Source organism: Lichenostomus cassidix, chromosome 18 (assembly GCF_008360975.1).
Source record: "Lichenostomus cassidix isolate B80296 chromosome 18, HeHo_3.0, whole genome shotgun sequence".
Lineage (NCBI taxonomy): Eukaryota > Metazoa > Chordata > Aves > Passeriformes > Meliphagidae > Lichenostomus > Lichenostomus cassidix.
Window position 1 is genome coordinate 4,469,033 of NC_139498.1, and position 19,775 is coordinate 4,488,807.

Genomic DNA, 19,775 nt, shown 5'->3' on the forward strand with positions numbered 1-19,775 from the left:
GGGGATTGTGACTGTCAGGCATTGCAGAACCAGAAACAAGTGACAGGAACAGACTTAGGGCAGGGCTTGGGAGAACCTTGGGATGCCACAGATGCCACATGGTTCACGACTGGAGCAGGAGTGCGATAGCAGCAGCACAGGAGTTTTTAAGTGTCACCAAAGCCAGAAAAAAAAGCCCTGGATTATTAAATGACTGTACACGTACTAACGTTGCCTCAGACGGCCAAATTGCTGGTTAGTGGAAACCTTTAATTACAGAGCTCCATATGAGTGACACAAAGATTAGGGCGATTGCCAATCCATATGCAGATCTGGTACAGAATGTTTCTTCTATGCTGCATAAAGAAAAATAGATACATTTAGGAGATATAAGCAGCAAAGAAGCGTAAACAGAACAGAAGAGGTAAAAGTACTGGGGATACTGGGAAACACCAACAGCAAGATTAGTTTCGGGTGGAAGCTCAACTCGAGCACAACTATGCGGTTTTATGATTATTGACCCAACTCAACAGAAAGAAACAGCATTTTCAACACCACAGAGGGACAGGAAACCTGCACTGCTTCACTGCTCGACACTGAATGGGGTAAAGTACGGGTAGATCAGTGCAAGTGAGGAACAAAAGGAAGTAACCAGACACTGAGCACTGTGTGGTGTTACAGACCCTGCATTCCCAACACGAAGGAACTGGGAATTTCCTGGATGAGAAAGCCAAAATGACTCTTCTAGATTTATAGAGCAGCCAGCAAGGCTGAGCAGAGTACCTGAGCAGGGTGCTGAAGCTGTTATTTTCAGCCTCACACAACAGGAGCAGCAATTTAACTCCAGCCGTGCCACAGAGGCAGGTTCCATCCCAAATAACCTAAAATCCAGGCTGTCAGGACACCATGCTGTTGTCTATACCTACAAATTACTGATTTTTACTTGCTACACTTTTCCAAAGGTGACCCCCAATTCCTTCATGCTGTTTTGACCACTGGCTGACCCCACATGGTGCACTCCAGGTAAAGCCAAGACAAAACACACCTAATGATACACTACCTGAATTTCTCCATTTTCCAACTCAAATACACTTCTTTTGGCATGTGTTCTTAGCTTCGCATTCACCCATAAATTGTGTATTTTGTGGCTTATGAAGAGCTATGCAGCTGCTTAGTTTTTGTATTAAAAAAATCTTGATGGGTGCCTTACTAAAAAAAAAAAAATTATCTCAGCCCATGTGTATGTTTCTGCTCTTGCTTGTTTCCATCACCGGGATCAGTTACATTGCCTAAAGGTCTGATTCTTTTCAAACCAAATACCCAGTGGTTAATGTACCTTTTTTTTTTTTTTTCTTTAAATGTGATTATTTTCTTTAGCAAAGACAATCTGAACGGCGATTTTAAAGTCGAAAAATCTTCATACTTTTCAGGGGTCCTTCTACCAAGGTGCATTAAGGACATGGCGACGGTCGCCCCGGGGCCATCCCACCCGGGCAGGCTCTGGCTCGGAGGTCCCCGAGCACCCAGGGACACCGATGGCTGCAGCGGGCTGGGCTCGGGGGATGATCAGCCGGAGCCCCACGGGCAGGGCCCGGCTTGGAGCGCTGCGGGTGCCGAGCACCGCGGGGCGGACACCGGGGAGGGAGCCGGGCACCTGCATAGCGCTGGCCGCGGTCCCGAAGGCTCGGCGGGGACGTGGGACCGGCGGGGCCACGAGGAGAGGACACGGACAGGGACAGGGACAGGGTCACGGAGAAGGACACGGACACGACCCCGCTCCCTCCCGCTCCCCTCACGGTCCCCCCAGCCCCTCCCGCCGGTCACGCGGAGCGGGGGGCAGCGCGCGGGGCCGTCACGTGAGCGCGCGCGCCGTGACCTACTTAGGGCCAATGGCGGGGCCCCGCGGGCGGGCGCGCGCTCAGCCCCCTCAGCGCCCTCAGAGCCCCCAGCGCCCCCATCCCCGCCCGCGCCGCAGAGAAACGGCGGGGTCCTGGTGGGGAAATGGCGTGTCCTGCCTCGAGAAGGGATTTCCTGCCGAAATGGGAGGTGTCCTGCTGGCAGGGGTCCTGCCAAGGATGCTGTCCCGCCGGGAGGGATGGGGGTCCGGCCGGGAGGGGTGTCAGGGATGTCCTGCCGGAGGAAGGGGTGTCCACACTGGGGCCGTTGCCCTGCCGTGCGATGTGCTCCTGCCGCCGAGGCGAGCGGCGGCTCCGCTACCGATCCCATCATCGTGTCCCGTGTCCCGTGTCCGGCCCGGGGACCCTGCGGGACGTGCCCTCGGTGTGGCAGGAGCCCCTCGGGGGTCCCTTTGCCGCAGGAGCCGCGCACGGGGCGCTGCGGGTCACAGGCGTGGCTCGGGCTGTGACCTCCCACCGCGGGGACAGCGGGGACAGTTCGGGTCACCCCTGGCCTGGCATGCACCCGCTCCTGCCCTTGGGTCAGAATCTGCTCGTGCCCCTTCGCTGAAAACTCAATAAAGCTCCCCCCGCTCCAAGTTAGTTAAAATGTGTTTTACAAAGGAGGCACTGAAGGTTTTGGGTGAAACTTTCCAGCATGAGATACATTTCCTTCACTGTTCTGCAGCAGTTCTGTTCTCCTACCCATTGCCTTGGCATAGCCTGTAATGGAAACTGGGAATTCTGTTCTGAAATATCTCCTGGAAACATGACTGCAGAGTTTTTTCCTTGTACAGAAAGCTGGAGTGAAAGTTGCTTTTTTAGGGATCCAGCTGACCAGTATGTTCCAAGGGACCTACTTGTGTTTTCTCCATAAACGTGGATAAAAGTGGGGCAGGAAGGCAATGCAGTAATCATGCCTCAGCAGAAATGTGGTCACCGATGGATGGAGACACAGGTACTGTACAGTCAGCTTGTGATCTAGAACTATTTAAATACAGACTGGTCTGAAGAATTCAGGCTTTTCTCTTCCTGTCTCATGGAGCCAGTGCTGTATGTGCAGTGAGAAATTTCTCAAACCTGAGTAAAGTCACAGCTGGACTGCTACTGTCACTTCATTCCTCTGTTAAATATGTTCTGTCTGGAGAGAAGAGTTGCAAAAGTAGGCAAACAGAGAACGAGCTACAAGATGGAGAGGATAAATAATGCAGAACAAGTGTTCGGGTCAAGGCACAGGACAGACTGAAAAAGCAAATGTTTTACAGTACCTTAAATACCCACTGGTTCATCCACTGAGTGGATCTCCACCTCAGCCCTTGGGGAGCCAAAACAATGGATGAAAGATTGAGTGAGATGCACAAAAAAACCCCCAAAAACCCAAACATAAAAAAACCAGAGGAGAGAATTTGCAGAGGCTCATGATTCAGCCTTTGTTTGAGTTCTTTTTTGTCCCAAAGCAGTACAAGGTTCCCCGGCTGGCCTCCTTGCAGGGCAGTGCATTTCCAGCTATGAGGCAGAGCGCCGAGGTCCATGAAAAGCCACATGAGAACGCTCAGATCCCCACACCCAAGCGAGCTGAGAAGCAGCAGCTTTTGAAGAGGAGGTCGAGAGGCACTGAGGAGCAATGCCTGCTCCCCACTTCCCTCCCCTCCACAGAGGTTCTGGCCGGAGCCCTCGCTTGGCTTTCCAAGTGAAAGCTGCTACCCACGGCGCTGAATTACTGAAAAATGGATGTTTATTGTCCCCGTGGGGTGCAGCTGAACGAGCTGCTGCGGCTCCTCACAAGAGGAAAAATGCCTGTTGAATGAACCATGAGCTGCCCCCACCTTTTCTTTTTCATTAGTTTTTAATTTTTTTTTTTTTTTAAGTTTAATTGAATGTGGGAGAGACAGGTTTGGAACTGCTTTTGGGTGATGGCAGAGGAACTTCTCTTAAGTAATCTGGGGTGGTTCCAAATGGCATTCCAATTCTCAGAAAAATAGGCATTACTAGTCATTGCTTATATGCTGCGAGTTGAAAGATTAATAATTTTCTCTGCCAAAGTTTACAGTCAGCCTTTACCATGACAGGGTAGATCAAATGCATGTTCTTGCCTGGGCAGCTGACCTGGTTTGAACTCAGCAAGTGTGGCTCTCAGTGATGACTACAGTTTTGGAACAAATACTCTGCTCTGCTTTTTAAAGCAACATTCCCCTTGTAAAGCATTAACCAGCCTCTCAAGGCCATTCCAGGCACCTCGTGCCTTTGGTGCCTTGGCGAATTATTTAGACCCAGTAGGTGTAAGCAGCCAGATGACAGAACTGGATTGAGACGAGAGATAAGGGATAGCTGGCCTGTTTTGCAGTCAGACCTTCCCCTGAATAAGGACAACTCCCAGCTGGTGCCAATGGGAAAAACAACTTGATCCTTCCATTTATTCCTCTGCACTCCATTCCTCTTCCTTTCTCACTCTTGGCTTGCGTGCAGCAAAAAGACAGTTTAGAAATAGCTGTTCTTACATGCTCAGGCTGTTTGATTTTGGAATTTGGCATTGGTTTTACTGGAGACAGAAGAGCACCCACGAGCACAGAATAAAACAGCCCATCCCCAGGCAGAGCTGCAGCAGAAAGGAGGAGTGAAAGGTGCGGGAGCTGAGCATCCCCTCCTTAATCAGAGTTTCTATTGAAGTCAATGACCCAGATTTCTCTGACTTCAAATGGCTGCTTTCAGAGAGCTTGCCGGAGGCACGGTGCTGGGGAAGGTCAGGCAGAATTTAGCCTGAAGAATTCCGCATGCATAGGCTTATCAGCTCGGGATCTGTACAGCTTGATACTGCAAACCCGTGTTCTCCAACGAGCTCTCTCAAAGTCACTGGAGTGACTGCTGCCCTGGGCTTCAGCCTTGCAGGGCTGCCCTAAACCCGGCATTTCTTCCTGTGATCAGTTCTGTGGCATCCACCTTGCTCACAGGTTTCCCTCTTAAAAAAACAAAACGCAGAAAGCACAGACTAGTTTTTAATCCTATGGGTTTCGATTATTAAGAACCCAGAAATGTGATAAACCTTTCTTATCTTTGGCAAGAAAGCCTGACCTTCTGCAGAAGCCTGGGAAAATTCCCACTGACAAAAATCAGGCTTCTAAACATAAAGGCATTAAAGTCATGCTATGTCTCTTTATGAAAGAATTATTGTAACAGCAGCAACTAGTGCAGAAATGCACATTATTAAGCATATGCAGTTTGTCCTGCAGCTTTAAGTTCATTAAATCTTGTTGATGAGACTGGGGGGTTCTTTTCCCCCTCTTTTTTAATGCACTCCCCCTCTCAGTTCTGTGCAGTACCTGAGAGGGTTCCTGGCACTGCTACCAGCCTTTCCTGGGTACCCCAGGTACCCCCAGCCAGGGCATTCTGCTAAATCCCCACCTCTCTTATGGCCCATTTTATTCTATTTAAATCTCTCATCAGGAATTTCAGTTGGAAACTAGTTGCCATTTCATATCAGAATATGTTAAATACCAGCCTACCAGGCTTCCCAGGTTTTTGGAAACCACTTATGCAAAAGTCAGTGCAACACAGAGACTGAACACTATCTTAAGAGGCAAATGCACCCTGGATTCTGTGTGTGTTTGTATCTCCCTACTTTATTTGATACAGAAAGTCTGATTAGACCTCTAAAGATTACAGTTTTAAAGGGCTTGGAAAAATAGAGTATTAGTAAGTTGGATTTTTTTTTAATGTATATTCCAACCCAGAATCAGCTTTACTGACAGACAGCATCCCAAAGCTGGATTTCAGTGGCTTGGCTGGGTGTTTATCAGAAGGAAAAGGAGGTGGTTTCCCATAATCATATGTTGGCTTTGTCTTACCAGTGTCCAGGGTGACGCAGGACGGAGCAGCTGCACACTGAGGACTGTGCTCCGAGGGACAGGGACAGATCAGAGCCCTCCTGCCTCTCCTGTGCTGGAGCCAGCAGCTCTGCAGAGTCCTGGTGGCTCCTCTGCAAGCCCAGGCTCACTGCTCGTGTCTCCTGCGAGGACAGATGTGCACAGAGACAAAGTGCACTGAAAGAGACACCTCGTGTTTGCCGTTTCAAGCAGCTCTCAGCTTTGTAAAGTTGTTTTTCTGTATTAAAGTGAAATGTTGAAGTTAATTGAGATGAATACAATGATAGCTGGCAGCTGTATCATAACAACCCCTCAACATACACAGGCACAAGGAAGCAGAGCAGCCTTGCTATTGTTTGTTGTTCTATTTTGCCTTTGACTTTTTTTTTATGCCATGATTTCTTTTAAAGTTATCTGCTCTGATCTGCAGCAATGTGGGTGCATAATTGACTGTATTTGGACTAAAGATATTCTTGTCTGTATGTTTGCCTGGCCAGGCATTTAGACTACAAGCTGTATGGAAAGCATCAGGCAGAAAGTTATGCAGAAAACATCAGAGAGAACTGGTATAATATTAAGCCAACGCTGTATTATTTTTATTCCTATTAATTTTTAAAGCCTTTAAAAAACTCTTTGTTTAATTGGCTTGCAGAATAAGTTGGTTTTGAAGGCTTACAGCTGGCATTTTCATAAAAAGTTTCTTGGATTTGGGGGTTTTTGGTTTGTTTTTTCTTTAACTGCCAAAGGACAATAAACATACTAAAAGTTTTCTATAGTACCTGACAGCATTTATGCAGGGAAATAAAGATGTCCTCCTCCTGTATTTTCCCTTAAATGGCTTTGACCTGGAGAATACATTATGTTGATTGGCATGAGAAAGAAGGCTGTGATCTTATTTTTACTGTTTGTTATAGCGGCTTCAAACTTATCAAAGAAAGAAATAGAGGCTTTTTAGATGGCTGCTTGCCAACGGCACTAATCAGAATTTTAATGAGATTTTTCGAGGCCTAAATTAGGTCTAATTAACAATATATAAAGCTAATGTATGATGCCATAGAAGGATGTAGCCTACTGCATATAGAACGGGTTCCGATCTCTTTGCAAATAGAAATGTTGAACAAAATGCACTTTTTTAATGAAGGTTTACATATCTGCAGCTCCCTGGTATTTCTACTGTTATGCCTTAATTAACAAATTGCCTTTGGAAAACGTGGCCCTCGACTTCATAACAACTTTGGCATCCCTGCAGGGGAATAATGCAGGTTCTTCTGGCTGAAGCCCTGTGTGGTTTCCACTGGCTGACACAGACTCCTGGGTCCTACAGTGCTCCCTTTGCCGTGGATGTGTCTCCCTGGGTCCCACGTGTTCCCATTGTTTGTGGGAGAGAACTGGCCTGGGGCTCCCATTTCCCAACCAGCACTAAAGGCAGGGTTATATTTAGTCCACACACACTGTTTTTCTCCAAGCATTTAAGACAGAAAATGATTAACAACTCCAAAATGTCATCCTCAAAGCACAGCCTTGTTTCTGCCCCCAAAGGGTATTTTGTGCAAGGAAGGATGAACCCAAAGGACTTTTCTCTTTCCTCTGTGCAGGAGTTTGTTGTTATTTATGGTAGCACAGTTCAGTTCTCTCCTTGTCTGGCTGAGCTGTTACATACAAACTGTTAAAAAAAAAAACCAACAAAAACTTGAATCCCAGTTGCTCAGATGCAGCTTAATGCAATTAAACACCTCAAAGTACAGAATTTCTGCTCCTGCCTAAGTAAACATTTTTATTCACATACTCAGACCATTAACTGGGAACCCTCTTACAAAGCCTCTTTCCAAATTTCCTGTTTAGTAAACAAATCTCATTTCTCTATGCCAGCTAAATCAATACCTCTTCTGATTCATTTGGCTCATGAGAGATGAGTAACAATGGGGGCAAAGAGCCTCTGAAACAGGACAGAGTAGAAGGAATAGAAACCCCAAAATAAACTCTGCCCCTCTCACAAACTCGAGGTCATCAGTTCTGTGCTGCTGGGCTGAAGTGTTCAGAGTACTTGAGTGGGGCTTTAAGTGTTGCACCAGAACAGGTTTATCTGCAAAGCTGTAACTAGAGCTTACACTAATTAATGGAATCTGTAGTTAATGAGGCAGTCTGTCAACTGACCATCAGCTTTGAACCAACATCACACACACTCCAAGTGAGCTCAAATAGCCATTTCAGATGTGTATTTCTTGAAGTGTTTAAATAAATATATTCACATCAAGTCTAAGGAAAGAGCCAAACCACAGGGCAGAGGGAGCCAGAGTCATTTTGCATCTGTTACAACACTCAGGATAATGTTTGGGTTGATTTATAGGGGAAATATTTGTTTTTGAGCTGGAATTTTGGTAACTCGGAACAGATGTTCACAGCAATGTTGGAATGCTGTCTGCCCATGCAGCTCTGTTAAATCAAATGTTGTTACACATTTAAACTAATCTAGGAAAAAATTAATATACTGTGAAATTGCTAATCTTACAAAAGGAACCTACTAATGGGGTTCCAATTTGATTATCTTTCCATTTTGCAATACACTAACACCTGCAAAAAATTACCAGAGCACTGAGATTTCATCTGTTTTGTGACCCTGAAGGGAGAGGAAGTGCTTGTCTATCCCTATTTTTCTCAAAGAGTTATTCAAAGTGTTGAACCAACTCCTCTTTCTGACTTTTTTCCCACCTTCACCGAGCCAGGGAATATTTAAACACGGGGAGAGAAAGTAGTTCTTGTAATGAGAGTTATTTGTGCCTCCTAAAAATCATCAAGAATTCAGTATATTATTTTTTTTAAAGTCCTATTTCTATCTCTCACAGACCTCTGACTGCAGAGCAGCCGTGAGCGCAGCTCTCTCTCCCCAGCGGTTCACTCACATCCATCAGCACTCAGCCGGAGGAGGAGCGGGAGGACATCTCCACCCTCCTTCCCTTGGCCGGGGGAGCAGCGCTGTCTGAAACCCACAGACGGCTTGTGTTTGCCCAGGGGCTCTGAGCTCGCAGCTCCGAAGCAAATGGCACTTCTCTGCCTTTGGAGAGGCTGCCTTTTCCCCTTTTTTCCTTTTCCCCTTTTTTCCTTTTTCCCTTTTTTCCTGGGGAGGCGAGTTGCAGTCTCCCCGGCAAGCGCAAACATCCAAAACTATTCGCTGATGCGAATTCCAGGCTGCCAGCAGAGCTCTGCCTGATGTCTTTACCTTATGAGGGCTGCGATTTCTTCTAGGAACTTTCAGACAGTCTAGTGCAGTGTTCCTCCTTCCCAGGAGAGATCCAAGCGAGCTGGCACGCAGCTGGTTAATGGTTATCCCATTCGCAGCCACCTTGTCCTGCTGTGCCACCGCTCTGTTCTCAGTGGCCGATGGCACTGCCCGTGCCAGTGCTTTGTTCCTGACTGAAGCAAACCTTTTGAATTACCACAAGCTGAGCTCTTGCAGATGTGCCCAGCCGTGTTCTGTCCCTGCTTTGGTGACCTCACGGCATGGCATGATCCCTCCCTCAGCATGTGCTGCCACTGCCAGGGTGCCATGCGCCTCAGTGCCACCAGCTGGGACAAGGGGCACTGTGGGGTCTCTTGGGGTGTCACCTGCTCCACACCTGAGGGATGCACTGTTAACGCTGGGAGAAGTGGAGCCTCAAGCTTGTTGTGCCAACGCAGTATAAATGCCGATTTTACTCGAGTGTGCTCTTTGCAGGAGAGTTTGTATTTATAGTGGTGCCATGAGTCACTGCCTCAGGTGCCATGGATACAGAGTCCCATCCCTGGCTCCATTCAGCACAACCAGCCTCTCACAATGCTCTGCGTTTGGACTTGTACAACTCGGGATTGTTCTTCTCCTTGGGGAACTCCTTTCTCTTTGTCCTGGAGCCATCGGCAGGGCAATGCCTGCATGGCCAAGAAGCTTCCATGCAACAGAAACAAAGCGTCAGCTGCCGCAGACTTTTAGACCAGATTTTTGGAATATTTCTCTGATGCTTTGCTCAGACATCCAGCATCATTATTTTATCTTGGTCATTATCTAACTGGCTTGTTGACTATTCTGTCATGTAAATTCTTCCCTGGAAAATCTGTCCCTTCTGCAAGAAGCTCATATGGTCTTATTATTTTTATTTTCTTGAGCAGGAGATGAAAAAATTAGCAACCACTCTTTTTTTTAAATATTGTGTTTGAAAAATAAAATTTTCTTATAAAATAAGAAGTCAGTTCAGTGCAGTTTGGTGCTAAATGCAGCTGCTGCAGGTCCAGCCTGAGACAGGGAACCTGTGAGATGCTGTCCTGCATGAAACCACCTTGACTGCTCTGTGTTGTGATAGGTGAGACTGCTTTACTTAGGAGTTGCACTGAGGTCCTTTGGAAGTCAGTCAAAGGCTTTATTATGCCCAGATTAGTAGCTCTTGAGTAATCTCTACTAGAACGATTCACTCTCACTAGGCTGTTGAAACTTCGCAGGTGCTGCAGCTCCCTGCCACACAGACTGGCTGTGAAATTCAAAGAAATCTGTGGAGATGTCATTTTTCTGGCAAAAGGGTCAGAAAAGGGTCCATGGTGGCCATGGCTTTATTATAAATATAGGATTTGTTGTTGTCTGAGTGTGCTGGTAAATTTGAATTAAAAGTAAAACATGCATGAGTTCCTGGGAGAGGATCCTAAACTAACACAAACTGCAGTTGCAGACACAAAATGCTGTGGTTTTGGTTCGTTTAGAGAACAAACTTTTCAGCAGAGACCCCCCTGTGATATGGCAGCAGCACAGACAGCACTGATGGGAGTTTGAAATAAACTAAAAATAAAATCTAAGCTTTCCAGTTTTATAACAGGTAACAGGAGATGTGATTTCTTTTCAACACTTTTAACACTTCCCCTCAAAATTACAAAAATCAGACTGATTTTTATTCCAGGTTTTGGTGCTCCAGGCAGAGGACATTGCACACTAGAACTGAGTACCCTGGCAGGCTGTCCCTGGCTGTCCCTGCTCACGGAACAAGGCTGTGACAGAGGATGGCAGGAGCTATTCTGAGCTCACAAGTCCTCCCCGATGTCCTCCCTAATGTCACTTTCCTTTCATTCAGGCATGGATTTCTTTTATCTGTTCCAATAGCTGCTATTCCCTTTCACAAAGAGAGATCTCAGCTGGGTTTTCTGTAGCAGAGCTTGCTCTGCTCGAGCCATGTGTGCCAGCAGTCCCTGGTTTTTAGGTGCTGTTTTACAGCTGCTGTAAGGACCAGAGGGACAGCCTGGCACCAAGCAAATCCATCAACATATCGCGTTTTTCCAGAGCAGTAAAATCTCACTCCAGCTCTGGATCTCACCAAAGCAGATGAGCTTTAGCGACTTCTTGAGCCTCAATGTTTGGCCAATAAACACAATGTTTGCCTGCCTTGAGAGCTGCAGAGGAACGACAGCATTCCCGTGAGGATCAGCCTGCTTGTGAGCACAAGCGAGGCTTCCCTGGAAATGTGGTACCATTTCAAGTGGAGACTCCGGGGAGAAGTCTGCCAGCAGCCTTTTCATCTTCCCTGCGCCCTGCCTCATGAATAAACATCGGCAGAGAGGGAGGAGATGAAAAGCAGCCAGGACCGTGCTGCTGCAGAGCTGTGCGTCTTCCCGGGCAGTGCCTGTAAAGGCTCCTCTCTTTGGGGCTGCCCTGCCTTTGAGCAGAGGTGTTCCGGTGTCTCTCTGAAGGGAGGCAGAGCAGCCCATGGCACCCACGTGCTCCAGCAGCTCCCACCGATTTTAGGTCACATTAGCAGCAAATCTGGGGATTTGCTCTGCTCCCTCTGCTCCCGCGGCTCCAGGCATCAGCCGCGTCTGATCTACCTTCAAGGGAGGCTGGAATCTGTTTGAATCCCACTGTTATCTACAATTCTAACGCGTACTCCACCTCCCGAAATTGGGTGAACCGGCACAGGGCTATCATGTGCAATAGTCTTAAAAATCTTGGCAGGTTAACTCTGAAGAAAATCTCTGGTTAGGCAGTAGTCCCTGCTAGCAATTACCAGGCTTTTATCTGTAGCTGTCAGTGCACTGTAAAAAGTGGCTGTTACTCCCATTTTATAGAAGAAACAGATGTTCTAGGGACGTCTGAAGAGATTTAATGCAGAAACTGCATGCCTAAAAGGTGTTCTAGAAAATCCCATCATTATCACATGACTGATTTTATTCAGTGCACCCAGGAATTCAGATCTGCTGCCTGTGCTTTGCTTCTCTTCTTGTTTGTTTTAAAGCAATAGTTCTCAAGTTTTCATTTTGCTTCCCTCCTGGGGCAGAGGAGGAGCTGGAGTGAGACTATAGTTGGTTTTTTGTGGGTTTTTTTTTGAGGTGAACTTTCAGGTACGGATTTATTCAAAACTTCTTGAGGTTTAATTTGGTTTTGTGATCAAGAGGCACAGAAGTCACATTTGTGAAATCCAATTAGGCTGCAGCCCTGGCAGAGACACATGACATGAGGCACGTACATCCATCCGAGTCCCTGTGCCTCGCTGCTTTTAAAGCCCTCAGCCTCCATGGCAGAGCTGTGCTTCTTATCTCAGGTATTTGGGATTACTGCAAACTCAATTTACCCACTTGGGAGCTGTCAGAGCTGCAGTCCTTCCCTTGGAAACGTGGTAGTGACAGGGAAAGCTGCAGAGCCCTGTCTGCTCCAGGGAGGGATCAGAACTGGGTAGGGCAGGAGAGCTGCAGATGGATGGATCCAGGAGCGATTTCTGTGGGCACAGAGGGAAGAGGCTGAGCCATGACATTGGCTTTGGCCATGAATTCCAGCCTGCTCTGCAGGCTCTGCTCACTCACCTCCCTGCCTGCAGCTGAGCCTGTCAGTGCCTTCACAGGGCACAGTGGTTTTTGGAGTGAGGGCTCTGCACTGCAAATAGCTAAAAGACCCTGGTAACACTCCCCAGGATCCACCTAGGATCCAGCTCCCGAGCTCAGGGAGGTGGTGATGCTCCTGGCAGGATTCCCCTGTCCTCACTCCAGCCCCAGGGCTCTGGGCATGCCTTTCCCTTCTGGCTGTAGCAAAAAAAGGAACTCAATCATTTTCCTTACCTGGAGAGCTGTAATTTCCCTCAGCCACATCAGAAACTGAATTGTTAATTCCCCTGTGCTCCAGGCAAGTCCCAGGCCTAGAACAGCCCCCTTGGAGCACCCTCTGGTGCTGTACAAAACTTCAGTCATGATGGCTTCTGAGTTTTCTTAGAAATGGGAACCTGCATTTTTATGACTGTGGCCAAGTTACCAAGGCCTTTCCCTCCAGTTCCTGTCAGTGGGTTAAACTGTGTACCCAAAACATCAGGACAGACAACAATAACAAACCTGGTCTGAAACAGACTTCAGGGGTTTGTTCCAAACAACCTCTGAGCACAGCAGTAAAACACTTTTCTGTTATCCTCAGCCAGCCACAAGACTTCCCTGTTAGTGAACATTTACTATTGATTTGGTTTTTGGCTTTTGTGTCATTCACTGTGGGACTCTAAGTGGTTACTGGAAACAGCAGAGCTGCAGGACTGTGCTGCTTCAGCATCTACAGCCACAATGGGTTAAGCACATCCATGGGGAGTTTAGGCTCAGGGGCTGGACTGCATTCCCAAAGGTGAGCAGAGAAAGGAGTATATTGCATTTACACATTTTTAGTTAGCACCAAAATGATTCCTTTTTTTTGCATCTTTCAGTTAGCCAAGTGACAAGAGAGCCATACTTCATCAATTAGGTCCTATTTCCTCATCCTGTGTATCTTCATTATTTTCAACACTTCTGCATGTAATTTAAAGGACTAATATGGTCTGAGAGTGCCAGGCAGGTTCTCACTGGGCCTCTCTGCTCCTGCCCTGCCATCAGGCTGAGCAGTTAGCAGTCTTTGGCCTGGAACATGTAACCCCACAGTGACTAATTGCAGTTCCTAACGAGGAGTCCCCAGGGGCTCAGGCTGGAGATTAAAATGTGCAGCTCAGCCAGTGCCTGAGATCTCCCCTTCCCTGGAGAGCCCTGTGCTCCTGCTGTTCTCAGGAAAGGAACAGGGATGCATCACCAGCCTTTGCAGTGAAAATGAAAACAGCAGGAACCCCAATGCTTTGCTTTCCTGAGATCCTTTCTCTTTCCCATATAAGTGCTGTTATTGTTATATTTCTGGTTTAAGCCACAAGCATAATTTTATTTCTTTTTCCATTTCAATCGTGTTTTAATGAGTTCTCTTCACGTACAAGAGCCAGGATAGTTCTTGATGATAATAATAATTGGACCACAGGGAAATCCTGCCTGTGAGTAGCTGACGGGCAGGGTACTTAAGAGGAGATTAAGACATTTCTGATCAGTGTGTAGCTTTTGGGGGTCAGGGTGAAATAGTGACTTATCTGAAACAGCAGCAAAGCTTCTGATTTTTCGTGGTTTGCTTTTAGAAGCCTAATAATGAAATCAAAATTCCCTGTGGTCACTGTCTGGGTAAACTGGATTCTTCCTCATCAGGATGAGAGATCATCTCAGCAACCTCCCTCCCTGAGCCCTCAGTGAATTATAATGATCATGTAGCTGCAGTTCAATGTCTCCATCTATCAATATCCTTCTTCAGGTGAAGGCAGAACACAGCTTAGGTGTGCTTTGGAAAAATGCTGGACTGAATTCTCTGGAGTCTCGAGCACTGCTGTGAACACCAAACTCATCACTGCCCTGCTGCTGTGCTGAGAATTCCTGAGCTGCGAGAGACAGGCAAGGAAATATCCTTAGACAGCAGTAAACCCTCACATATTTAACCTCAGCTAATCCTGGGAGTTGTAAATGGAGATCCTGATCCTGTTCATCAGATCACACATGGCCTTGTGGCTTCAGGGGCAGAATTTGCAGGGCACAAGCCAACCTCCCAAAATGTACCTGGGAGATTTTCTTACCTACTGTCTTTAAATGATAGTTTAAATTAGTTTGGGTTTGACTGATACTGTACCATGGGGACAGAATCAGCATTGGGTATCAGATTTCAACTTCCCAGCCTCATATTGGGAAACCTGGGGCTCTACTTGTGACAGGTTTTGCCCCATGCCATTTTTTAAAACCATATGACTTAATGAATGATACAAAATTCATTGCACCTATGTGGGAAGTGAATTCAATATTATTACATTGTAATCAAATAAGTTATCTTAAAACAGTGCTGTGAAAATACCAACCTATTAAATCTATGACACTGTTTGTGGAAAAAACTCTAGACTGAGCAATAAATAATGAAGCCACCAGAAGATGAGAGCAGAGCGTGGCTGGCACAACCTGTGAGCTGGCTGGTATTTTTAGTGTTACATGGGAACAATCCCCAGGGAAAGGCAAAGCTGGTTACAGAGGACAAAGGTGAGGCTTTAGTCACTGGTATTTGATTTTTGGTCCACTATCACTGCGAGCAGCCAGGGGAAAGATTTACTAAGGTATTTAGGTACCTAAACATGCCTAGCAGCATTTATAGCAGCATCTAAGTAGGTTAGGTGCCTAATTCCCATTAACTCCACGAAGATTTTTAAGCTGCTAAACATCTTTGCAAAGCTGGCTGCAGTGCCTGGGCTGCCAGGTGCCACTCTGGGCTGGTGTGACTGGGCTGACTCCCTGCAGCCTGGTGGAGAACACACGAGCACCTGGAGCACAGAGCTCAAAAAACCCTCCTGAGCTGACTCAGAACTTTGCTACCAACTTAAAAGTAGAGCCACACAAAAATCACTCAGAGCAGCACTTGCAAAAGGCCCCTGAGTTGTGGTGCTTGGTTTGGGGTGAGCATTAATGCTCCTGCATGGGTACCTTGAGCTGAGGGTTAAGAATCTCATCAGTTCCCAGAAAATGAAACATTTCACAGGCCAAGCCAGAACAGCATTTCCTGAGCTCCTGGAGAGTCTCTCCCACAGTCAGTCCTGCACAGCCCAGCCTGTTCCTCAGCCACAGGTATTTTTCTTAAAGGATTTCCCTTTCCTTACCTCAGTGGCACCAAGCACCTCCTGAGTGTTGGAAACAGGCTGAAATAAATGAGGCATATAAACAGGCATTCCTAAAGCAGCCTGTTATGAAATGCACTTCAGTGGATGGAGAATGTTATGTGATGCAGATTAATTCCTACATAAAGGTGCAGTTTCATTAATCCAAAGGCTATAACATGCACTTTAATATATTTTCCACTTGAATTCTTTAATTCAGGAATAAAAATGGAAAGTTGCTGTTTACAGTGTTCCACATGTTGACAACTGCTCTTTACAAAGTCTGTTCCAACTTACCCTAGAACCATTTTCTCAATATACACAGTTCAGCTTAATCAAAATAATTTCCACAAAACTATTTCACAGAAAGGAAGAGACAAGGGGAGATCAAGAGAAATAACCTAGGAAACAAGTATGCCAGTGTACAAAAATAGACTGGAACATTTGGAGATTGTAGGTATGAAAATGTATTCTCAACCCTGGAGAAAGTGGATTATCTGAGGAGGGAAATGCTCACCGGAGCAGCTGAAGAGATGCAGAGATCTATTTCTAACATCTTTAATGTCTAGGCAAGTTTGTAAGAGAGAGGCAGGAAGAGGCTGCAGTTTGTGCTGGAATCAATGTGCAGGTTGGATATCACTGAAGTATGAACAGAAAGTGCTGTTACAAAACATCCAAATGACTACTAAGGCTACAGCAAACACCACAAGGAATTCAGAACATCACCTGTCCTCTGTGGGTGATGAGTCTGTGCCATTCTGACAAAAGGGATTGAAATAAAAATGCTTCTGGAGTGTCACAGCCTGAAACTGAAGCATTGGCTCTGTCCCTTCAGCCTGGGCTCTCTGGAGCACAAAGGAGGCTGTGGAGCACACAGGAGCCACTGGAGCAAATCTGGCTAAAACATTCGTGTGTTATTGCTAGGAGGTTTCTTAGAAATGAAAGTTACTGTGGATCTGCTGAGCAAGCTTTGCTCTCTAATCCACACCACCTGTGTAGATTCACAGATAATTTGGGTCTGACCTAGTTAAAAGTACAAAACAAATTTTTCCTCTTTGCTTATTCAATACATCCTGACATCCATTTCCTGCAAAGCCTGCAAAGGCCTCTTTTGTGAGCTGCAGGAAGAACATTTGGTGATGTGCTCTCTCCAGCTCTCAGGCCAAGCACAGGAGGTTGCTGGGCTGCTGTTCAGAGACCTGACTTGGATTTCAAAAAAAGGTGAATTATTTTGGTTCAAAGGGATCAACAGTTCCAGTGAGCCTGACCTGGCACAGCTCTGCAGGGCTGAGGACAGAGAGTGGTTGAGGCACCAGAACTGTGAGTGAGTCTGGTTTTGATATTCATTCCTCAGAGGACAAGGATTCTTCACTGCAAAGCCACACCTGCTGAAGAGAGAGCTCTAAAAATGTGATTGCAGCCTGTGCCTTCCTCACACTGCTACAATCCCTTCTCCCTCCTGGCCTGCAGCACAGAGCTAGAGGTTTCCTTTGGCATATCCATCAGTGCTCCTGCAGGTTCAGGTCTGTCTCATCCATTAGCAACACCCACCATTATACACACAACACACACACAAAGAGCCTCCAGGAAAATGCGGCACAGAATCAGACATTTGACAAAGCTGACATCAGGCACTGTGCTGTGCAAAGTGAGATTTAAAATATCCTGTGCTATTGAGGTACACAGAAACCTGTTCATTAACTCGTACCAGCACCCCCCATAATTTTCTTTATCCTCTTTAAAACATCACCAGTGTGTACAAAATGATTTTGTTCTACTTAAAAGACCGCTTCTGAGGAGGTGACTGATTTCTGCTGATCCTGGAGGTGGTTTCACAGGTTTCATTGTACTTGAAACTTCACAGCTTCCACTGAAGTATTTGATGTGTGTCTGTATCGGTTTAGCAGAGTACAAAAGTAGAATAATTTTCATTCTTGCCTCATATTGTTGTCAGAGTATGGTGTCCTCTACCAAAACTTTCTTTTGACTTGACAACTTATCAATGACACATTTTTCTAAAGCTCAACAACCACTCTTAGTGTTTGTCTGAAAAGTGATCAGGGCTCCAATATTTGTAATAATCACTAAATTTCTACTAAAAAAACTGATCTGCAGATTTCTCCTATAAAAATAAGAATTTTCAGTTAAGTCATCTGCATTATACTCACTAGCATTGGTTCAAAAACCAATTTGCATTTCTCAGCCAACCATCAGCTGGAATGCACCACCAATGGTCCCACCTTGAATCTCATGTTGGTCAAAGCTGTGGAAATTTCACTCCAGGTCAGCCAGATCCCTGCACACCAGAATGGGGCAGATGAAGGACTTGTGTGGCAGATGAAGGACTCGTGTGGCACCTGCATCCTTTGTGGCACCCATCAACAAACCACCTCCAACCTGGCAGAACCTCCTCCAGCTCGATGGGGACAAACATCACCAGGAACTACTGCATCACACTAGAAAGGAGGGAGATGAAAACCTGTGCATCTGCTCACTAAGGGACTAAAACCACACAAACTACTCTGTGTCCACAGCCAGCCTCAGCTCTTGGGCCTGGGCAGGTCTCTGATGCCATCCTCCTCCTCCTCGGGGCACAGCAAGCTCAGTGCACTTGTCACAGGGTGGATCCAGGACGTTGTCTGTGTCACATGGCTGAAAACAAACAAGAAATGCTATCAGCAACCCAAAAGAGGTTCCCCCATCCCAAAACAGGGAATTCCAGCTGGAGTCTGGAGTTGAAACGATCATTACAATGCTTTCAAACACAGAATTGTCTTGCTAACTGTGAGATTTTTAGAAACAAGATGTGGAGCCTTCTGAGGGCCAAAACCTGGGCTGGAGGTTCCATTTCCCAATGCAATAAAGAGAATGTTTTCATATGAGACTCCTGATACAGACTGGTGACATTTCTTGTTAATTACTGGAGCTGTAGACAATTAACAGCACAGGGTATTAATGAAGCCATTGCAGCAGTTACAGCCTGAGGGAGGCAGGGTGGTCAAGAGGAAGTTGAGACAATGTGGAATCATCACAGAAATACATTCAGCTCTTCAGAACATGAACCCTGGAAGAGACCAAGGCCAGGGACAGGGCTTGGAGCAACCTGGGACAGTGGAAGGTGTCCCTTTCCACATTCAGGGGGTTGTTCAGGGTTATTTAAGGTTGGTTCCACCCAAACTCTTCTATGATTACTATTCTAGCATCATTAAGTAATTCCTATTCTTGCAGAAAGAATAATTTTAAAAATGATGTTTTTTACCCATCTCCTAGCCCAAATCCTAGATGTGCTCCCACAGCCTTTACACACTAATAAAAGGGCATCAGTGCTGATTTTTAAGGTTTAAACCCCACATCTGACATGCAGGCTAAGCTGCTTTACAGTTTCTGGAAAGGCTCTGTGTGAATGGAAGGAGCCCAGGCAGGGCTCAGCAAGGACAGGGTTTGGTGTCTGTGGTGAGAACAGTGCACACCTTGTGAGTGGTGTGTGCATGTGAGCCATACTGTGTGTGGGCAACACACTGCCTCTTCTCCCTTCTGGAATAATGTGTTCTTGGGAAAGGAAATAGCTTCTTTTCTCTTGAAAAAAAGAAAAAAAAAATCTTGCTAATAAATTCACAGCTTTTATAGTCAAGTCAGTGCAAAGATTAATTTTGTAATATAAGTTCACGACAAGAACAAGTAGAAAAATATTATGTGTAATAAACAGCATGAAGGACAAGCAGCTCTTCTCACATGTTCCAACACAGTGTCCCTAAAGGCCAGGTCTGTTCTCACTTTCCAGGTGCATTGGTTTAATTAAATCTGAAGTGCCATCAAGCAACTACTCTGGATTTACCTTTTCAAGTGAGAACAGGTTTTGTCTCTTTCTGTCTGCAAGAATGCTCTCTTGAATAAGTGATCATGGGAATGGACTATTGAAGTAGGAATTCGAGTCAATTCAGCACTGAGTGATGGGTTTGGGATCACTGCTCCCATCAACAAGATCATCCTCTTCACACCTTCCAGCTGAGTGCACTGAGCTCAGAGCCTGCTGGGTGTGCTGGGGAGGACATTGCTCAGCAAGGGGTAAATGTGATCCTGATGTAAATCCC

At 46.2% G+C, this 19,775-nt stretch overlaps 1 protein-coding gene across 3 annotated transcripts in view; it reads right to left on the reverse strand.

Moving 5' to 3' along the window:
- Positions 1-15,869: 15,869 nt before the first annotated feature.
- Positions 15,870-19,775, reverse strand: part of STXBP4 (syntaxin binding protein 4) — a 65,420-nt gene continuing 61,514 nt past the window's right edge. For 2 of the 3 annotated variants that reach the window (XM_085077608.1, XM_085077606.1), the window contains one exon: positions 15,870-18,336. Coding sequence is in view for 2 of the 3 variants with exons in the window: in XM_085077606.1 (XP_084933732.1) it covers positions 18,225-18,336 (112 nt within the window). In the remaining variant the exon portion in view is untranslated. Of the gene's footprint in view, positions 18,337-19,066; positions 19,261-19,775 lie in introns of those variants that run through there. The other variant, XM_085077605.1, reaches the window with a different exon arrangement.